Source organism: Bidens hawaiensis, unplaced genomic scaffold (genome assembly GCF_021521415.1).
Source record: "Bidens hawaiensis isolate Kalapana, Puna unplaced genomic scaffold, B.hawaiensis_p1.1 tig00074788_1, whole genome shotgun sequence".
Classification (NCBI taxonomy): Eukaryota; Viridiplantae; Streptophyta; class Magnoliopsida; order Asterales; family Asteraceae; genus Bidens; species Bidens hawaiensis.
Window position 1 is genome coordinate 43,049 of NW_027502973.1, and position 7,664 is coordinate 50,712.

General features: G+C 34.9%; 2 protein-coding genes across 2 annotated transcripts; one reads left to right on the top strand and one right to left on the bottom strand.

Annotated features, from left to right (window-relative positions):
* The first annotated feature begins 1,673 nt into the window (after positions 1-1,673).
* Positions 1,674-3,912, top strand: LOC143606436 (uncharacterized). Its single transcript, XM_077082206.1, has 2 exons — positions 1,674-2,266; positions 3,172-3,912. The coding sequence occupies exons 1-2, from the start codon at positions 1,920-1,922 to the stop codon at positions 3,665-3,667; spliced, it is 843 nt and encodes a 280-aa protein (XP_076938321.1). The 5' UTR covers positions 1,674-1,919; the 3' UTR covers positions 3,668-3,912.
* Positions 3,913-4,500: 588 nt separating this feature from the next.
* On the bottom strand, positions 4,501-7,358 carry LOC143606434 (MOB kinase activator-like 1A). The gene is made up of 7 exons (XM_077082205.1): positions 7,229-7,358; positions 5,632-5,680; positions 5,432-5,540; positions 5,254-5,347; positions 5,039-5,172; positions 4,797-4,960; positions 4,501-4,720 (listed from the first exon to the last, which is right to left on the bottom strand). Exons 1-7 carry the CDS (start codon positions 7,249-7,251, stop codon positions 4,649-4,651), a joined length of 645 nt encoding a protein of 214 aa, XP_076938320.1. The 5' UTR covers positions 7,252-7,358; the 3' UTR covers positions 4,501-4,648.
* Positions 7,359-7,664: the final 306 nt, after the last annotated feature.

Sequence of the window (7,664 nt, forward strand, 5' to 3'; positions counted from 1 at the left end):
CAAAATTGCTTTCCCGATATTTTGTCCAAATGCCCCCTAAAGTAACTTTTAATGAAATTGCTTCCCTTCTCCTAGTACCTTGGTGTATGGCCTTGATTGTCTTAACCAAAACTGTAAACCCTTCATCCATAAACGATAACTACATTTACATTTTGCTAGGAGCGTCACTTTACTCAACCGGAGACTACCCTCTCCCAGTCCCCCCTACTTTTGAACTCGACACACTTTGTCTTATGCAATGTTGTAAAAGTTGGATTCCAAGGCTTTAGAATCGGCGATTACTTAGTCCGCGGACCTCCGCCTTGGCGACTTTTTCCGGCTCGGCCACGGTCAAACTCGATCAAAGCTCAGTGCTAATCGGCCAACATCAATTTTCACTTTTTTATTAAAAACTATCAAAAACAAACAAAAACCCTGATTCTATCACAAAATATGATGAATTGTTTCAAAATTTTATTTTAAACATGTATCATTTTGAATTATGCTTATTTTCATAAGAATTATGCTTATTTTTAACGTGAATTATGCTTGTTTTGACATACATATATAATATCCAATACTTAATTATAGTTACATTTATCACGTCCGAGTACTCCTGAGTACCTCGAATACTCCCTCCAAGAGGGTCGACTGCCTAGGGAACGGTTAGCGACTTTTACAACATTTGGTCCTATGATACCAAACAAATTTCAAGCCTTTGCTCCAAATAATTTCTCTCTTTCAAATTATTTACACACTTGTTCAAGTTCTCAAAACACTATGAAATAGTGTGATGAAAGACTTCCAGTAAGGATGAGCAAATGATACCAAGTATCATCGGTACCGATTCAGTACCAACTATTTAAGGTTTTAGGATCACTACGACACAGTACGTTTCGGTACCAGTATTTTCTAAATTTTTGCCTACGATACTGGTACTGAACCGGGTATTTCCAGTACTAGCACCAAATTTTCTAAAACTTCAAAATTGGTATCAATAAAGTACTGAGCTCAATACTTCATTGTATTGAGTTACTTCATAGTACCGAGGGTACCCTACCCCAACCCAACGACATTAATTTAAAAATATGCATTTTAAGATATTACATAGACCAATAAAAGGCCAATCTTGCACTGTAATCTTCTTCCCGAATCTAACCCATTGGTTGCAAGGGTAACCTTAAAACGAGTCGCACATGTTTTAGACATAACCATGAGCTTGGGACCCACCAACACCAAATCATAAATCAATGTATGTAACCATACCCATAATTACAACCTTTTACAACAATGAATAATTTGCCTTCATATTTTTTACTTTTTTGAGTTTTTTCTTTTGTCACACACCGATCCTACCGTCTTCCTCCACTCATGTGTAAGTTCAAATTTCATTATATTATTCTTCATTTCGTATATATTCATATAATGATTATAATAATCAATCTTTCTTAGTCTTTAAGTGGGTATTCTTTATTTCGGTGATCCGTTTGTGTTTCTTGATTTCAAGCTTCAATTTTTATTTTGTATATTCATATAATGAGTATAATAATCAATCTTTCTTTTCATTTACAACTATACTAGTCCTTAGGTTAATGGGTTTTCTTTATTTGGGTCATCTACTCATCTGTGTGATTCTTGATTTCAAGCTTCATTTTTTTTTTTAAAAAAAAGCTTTTTTTTTAAGTTCCAATTTTTGACCTTGGTACCTGTTTTACTTTTATTAACTTAATGGTCACATATTCAAGAAATTGCTTTTCAATTTTAACCCAAAGTATATTCATTTTGTTGTAACAGGAATCAATTTAGTTGGTTTGAAGAATTTTAAAGAAACAAGGGTAGTATCAAGTTTTCCCCAAATTTGCAATCTTTTTGTGATTATAAAACAAACCCACCTCAAATTTTACATTTTTATTAGATTCTTGAAGTTTGGTTACAAAAAGATGGGATCTTTTGCTGGACATGTGGTTCCAGGATCACTGTTTCTTGTAGTGGGAGTGTGGCATATATGGTGCACCGTGGTTCGATACGCGTCAGACCCGAACTCGTTTCGTGTTAGGGTTTGGAACCCTGTACCTGGTTTCAATGGGAAATTGGAGTATTTGGAACTTTATGTTATATCAGTTGGGGCTTTTGTTGATATGTGTATAGAGCTTTTGTATTCACCTCAACTTAAGTTCTTTGTTAATGGTGTTTTGAACCCGCATCATATGAATGATTTTGAGCATGGTGGAATGCTTCTCATGTTCTTTGTTTACGGTGTTGTCGTGTTACTCTCTGAAAAGACCAGGTTAGTTCTCATTATTCATACTTTGCTTATACTTTTTAATGTCAAATTCTGTTAATAATTTGCCATCAAAATTTTAAATGTGTTATCATGCTATATGAATGCTCATCATAAAAGAGTATGTACTATGGTCCGTGAGAGGTAATGTGGCACCTCGCTCACGCACATCTCACCACCCCCCAGCGACGAAGCTAGGACAAAAAACGCGGCCCGGCCAGTTAATCTTAAGTATTTGTTATAATATTTTATTTAACAAACAATTTGATTTTTCTCAATTTGAAGTGATGTATTTTTGTTATTAAGTACTTTTTTTAAAACTTACTTTAATATTAATTTTATTTTGTATGTAATTGTTATATAAATAATGACTATTTGCTAAAGGGTGAGTGAGTGAGACCATAAGATAGGTTGAGTGATTGTGAGTGTTAGCCTATATTTTAGAAAGCCAAACTGAAAACAGAAAGAGAGATAATCCAAAGTCTAAGCTATCTTCCTTATTCATTAACCATCCTTTAATATTGGTAGCAACTAACTGATCAACTGTTAGTTGCATGAATACAAGAATTACAATAATAGCCCTTCTAGATTTACATTTATCATTTAAGACGCTACAATATTTAGTAGCGTAACAGTGAGGGGGGCGGTGATGTGGCGCTGAGGTGAGTGAGGCCTCTCACTCAATGACCGTAGCACAGCCTAATTTGTACACGGAATGCACATTAGTTCCTACTTTTGGTAAAAACTTTAAACAAATTTTGCATCTAAACTATGAAATTGAATGATTTACTATTACGAGTGCCATTGATGAATATAGTTTAATCTATTATATAGAAGTCAATCTATGTCATCAATATCAAGATATCTACATTATAACTATTGACATTGACTTTGTTTGGTCAACTTTTCAGCTTCCTTCCGTTACCAGAAGGCGCGCTATGCTTAATATCAGCAGCAGCATTCTGTGCAGAGTATCTTTTATTCTTTTTTCACTCAACAACACACAAAGGGCTAGAGGGTCATTATCATCTGCTTCTTGTTTTTCTTGTGGCTTTTTGCCTATTATCCGTTGTGGCTGCAGCTCTATGGCCCGCAAGTTTCCCGGTTGACCTGTGCAGTGGCATTGCTATAACCCTTCAAGGTTTATGGTTCTATCAAACTGCATTCACCCTCTACGGGCCCTCGATGCCAGCTGGATGTAAGCTTGAAAGGAATGAGATCAAGTGTTCCTCACATGACCATGAGGTTCATGGGCAGTTGCTAGCTAACTTCCAAATGTTCGGGCTTGTTTTTTTGGTTCTTGTTGGGGTTGTCGGGTCGTACATTTTTGCAGATAGAAGATATGGGAAGTCTGAGTTTGGAATGATTCATATGAAACCTGTTGATGGATTTCATGAGCAGTTGTAATCAGTTTTGTGTTACAGTTTTGACCTTTTTGAGGTGGCGAGAGTACTTGCATAAGATAAGATGTAGTTTTGACTTTTAAGAGTTCCAAAAAATTTTATTATTTTTTATTTTTCTGTGATCTAATTTAGATCAAATTGAATTGGTACTGTGTTTGGCATAGCGCTGGCTTGACTTGTTTATCTCAACTAGCTGAAATTTTGAGCTTTAGCTCGGTTTATTAAACGCTCGAGCTAGCTTGTGGCAATGTGGCCTGCTGGCTCTTTTATTTGATCTTTCTTATACTTTCTGTATTTTACACATTGATTTGTAATAATTAAAACATCATATTCAAATAAAATTAAAACACCATGTTCAACTAAATAAAACACCATGTTGAAAGTCAACAATTGATATTGTTACTTTTACTCTATTATACACTTCAGTAGCAAAACTGGATTCATGATAATTTATTTAATCCAACTCATTAAATCAATGGCCCAGAAATCCATTCCTTTTTTAGGCTTTATTTTAAACGAGCGAGCCCCAAGCCAAACCGACCTTGGCTCGGGCTCAACTTGTTTACAGACTCAACCGGCTAGGCTTGAAAGCCGATTTTGAACAAGCTTTTTTCAAACGAGCTGAGATTTTTAAACAACCATATTTGGGTAGATGGAGTTGGACCTGCAATTGAGCCGGTAACTGTTTTCATCATTCTACAAACCAAACTATCTAGACACGGTTCAGTTCAGTCAAGCAGACCAAAAACTGATATAAAAAGCCTGGTTCTAGCGATTCGACTGTTATGGACCAAAATATGAAGCAAGGCACAAAAAAATATACACAACCAAACAGAATTTTTAAAATTTTGTCAACTAGAATGGTATAAGCCGGTAAACGACGCTAGTTACATCAGATCAAGTCTAGCACAACATTTGTAACACCGCAACCTTATTCAACTCCCAAATATAATCAAAGTTAACAATATAACAAACACGAAGCATTTCAATAACTGACAATGGATTCTATAAGCTCATGAAGCGGGGCGAGTTCCTTCTTATCGATCAAAGAAAACTCCTGCATATCAAAACATCATATTATCAAATAACTAAAGTAAACAAAAAAACACCGTTGGTGCGTGTAAAAAACTTACACATGTAAACAATATGAAATGCTTGAAACAGGTGTTTAGATGAGCTTCCTCTTTAAGACTCACAATCTTCTGAAAATGTGTATGATAGATATGAGCATACACACGAAACAAACGTTTAAATATCGTCTTCACGACGTCCCTAAAATTTCCAGGAAATGGCGCACCTGCAAAGTAATTCAATATTATTGTCACAGTCGGTTATTATTTAAGCTAAAACTGATAAGAGATAAGAATTTAATTACCAAGCCTTTGAGGAAATATGGATTCATCATCCAACTGTGATTCAATCCAATCCATCAAGTACTCAACGTATTTTGGAGCCGAAACTTCAATAGGCTTCTTGATTTGCACACCATCCGCCCAACGATACTCATACCTGTAAATCATATTTACATAAGTTAAAAAATTATTTATCTTTATAAATAATAATAAAAACGATAATAGTGCGAAGGCATACTTGGGACCCGCAGTCATAGTTGGGCAGATCTCTGGTGTACAGAACTCGGTTAGGGTGCCATAAAGAAGATTCACTTGATTGAAGAAATCCACAGCTGAAAATCAAAAGTCAAAGGTCAAAATACAAAAGTCAAACCTCCTTCGTTTAGGTTTTAGATAATAAAGTTTATTGATTTAACTGTTGACAGCAAGCCATTCATTTATATCCTCGCCAGGAGGAAGTCTCACAGCTTCTCTCAGGTTTCCGCTACCCAAAGTAGCATCAATGTGTTGCCTTAATTGAGCCCCCTGTAAATAAAAATTATTTTTTAATGTTTTTCAGAAAACATTTCAAGAATAAAGACGTTTATAGCAATTATAAGATATGCTTGTTTTTAACCTTGCTCCCCGAAGGTGCACTCTTCTTTGGACGGAACGTCCTTTGGTTCCTGCAAAATTGCCACAACACGGAATATTTATTTAGTAAAAGCAATGTGTATATATAGCTAACCCTATTCAATGTCTATAACTAACTTTTTGGGCTTCTCTCTACAAACAATTTACTGATGCACTGAAGCTACAACTCTCATTAAATAGGTTGATGAAAACGGTGGCAATTAAGTTAAAAGTCGCTCTCCATAGTCAATCAGTTTGTTACCATGTGGATCCCACAAACATGGTAACAAACTTTGTGAAAAGATAGTGACACGAGGTAGCCCGGTAGGGGACCAATAGGGCTGATGTCACTAAATATGCAATATATCCGTTGTATATATGCATAAATACGGTTTTGCGTATTGGGCATGCAATAATCATTATTATAGAACACTCTAAATAGACCAACTTCATATACTATCGTGCTTTAATCTTCCTTATAATTATTCATAGGTAAATTAGGTGTCATCGGATAGTTCTATACCGATTAATACTTATTTCAACACACTGAGTTTTCTTACTTGATTTGGGCATCCTTAATTCATTATGATTACGTTTTTAGATTCGGTTGACGCTCAATCAACTTATTTTACCTTTAAATCCTTGCGTAAAAGATTGCATTTCAGTTTTAACCTTTGTGGGATTGACTAACATTTCCATTTCCAAAATCAAGTGAGAATAATAAGTTTGTGATTAGTTGACGGTTTCATTCGCCAAAGAAAAAAAAACTCGTATCGAATCTTCATGAACATCCATATGAAGTTTGATCTCAGATGTTAGCAATTAATACTTTTTAAATTTGGGGGAGTTTATATTAGCAATATCAGTATTACGATTTAGGAAGCTCGTCGAGATGATTCTCATTAAAATTATTTTTACCTAGCTAGAATTTATTGATCAACATCTGGAAGAAACTTCATCGTAAAATTACTTAAAAGTTGGACCGAATCTTTCAAATATATCCCAAAAACGCGTATATGATACTTCAAGAGTTTCAGCTCACATAATACTATTGTGAGCTACAACACACAAAACATCAAAAACTCGTTTTAGACGCATTCGCAAGATCAAGTTAACAACATTTAGTGATTTCACAACGAGGCTTCACCCAAAACTTAAAAAAACAACCTAAATCAAAACTTCTCAACGAGATTCCCAAATCAATACAAAATCCCCCAAATTCAAAACATAATAAATCCCGACATGCGATATCAAAATTCACACAGATGCTCATATAGATTCAACACGACTCCCTTATATCGGCTAACGAAATCATCAACCAATCAAAAACTTAGCTCGCAATTAACTTTGTAAAAATATTAATCAACCCCACAAAAATTAAACCCAAAATGCAATCTTTTTACGAACGATCGAAGGCAAAATAAGGTGATCGAGCATCAATCGAATCAAGAAACGTGAAATTAAAGGTAATCGGATTGAATTAACGATACCCAGATCAAGAAAGTGAACCCGATGCGTGTGAAAGCTTTAGATACATGAAAGATTAATGGAATCTGATTGAAACCCTAAAGATTAAAGATGTGAAATTGATTGATGTTTACCTGCCGAGACCGAAGAGGCTCATGGCGATGGAGATGGAGAGAAGGAAAGTGAGTGTATGTGTGTGTTTGATCGAATTTGAGGGAGAAAGTGGGCGGTTAAAGGCACTTTTTACACATTGTTATTGAAAAAAGTTATATTTTGGATTGAAAGTGTCAAGTGTATTAGTATAGGGGCTGTTATTGTATAAATTAGTCAAGTAACTAAAACAATTTAAATAGTGGTTTGAGACGGTTGTTAATTAGGTTTGTTACTTAAGGTACAAACAAGTACAATAAAAAACGTACGTGAATTGCGCTCAAGTTAAAAACAAAAGCGTTCAAGGTAAAAACAAACACTCAAAGCCAAAAATACAAAACGTTCAAAGCCAAAATACAAAAAACGTTGAAGAAAATCATAATACGCTCAGAACGGGTTTTGTGAAGAAAAGTAAAAAAA

What these genes read in the sequence shown, in the direction of transcription:
- LOC143606436 (XM_077082206.1), top strand. Translation starts at nt 1,920, where the DNA reads ATGGGATCTTTTGCTGGACATGTGGTTCCAGGATCACTGTTTCTTGTA. An exon ending in TTACTCTCTGAAAAGACCAG is followed by an intron (nt 2,267 to 3,171) that starts GTTAGTTCTCAT and finishes TCAACTTTTCAG; the next exon opens with CTTCCTTCCGTTACCAGAAG.
- LOC143606434 (XM_077082205.1), bottom strand. Translation starts at nt 7,251, where the DNA reads ATGAGCCTCTTCGGTCTCGGCAG. An exon ending in AGCCTCTTCGGTCTCGGCAG is followed by an intron (nt 5,681 to 7,228) that starts GTAAACATCAAT and finishes GCAATTTTGCAG; the next exon opens with GAACCAAAGGACGTTCCGTC. An exon ending in CATATTTCCTCAAAGGCTTG is followed by an intron (nt 4,961 to 5,038) that starts GTAATTAAATTC and finishes ATTACTTTGCAG; the next exon opens with GTGCGCCATTTCCTGGAAAT.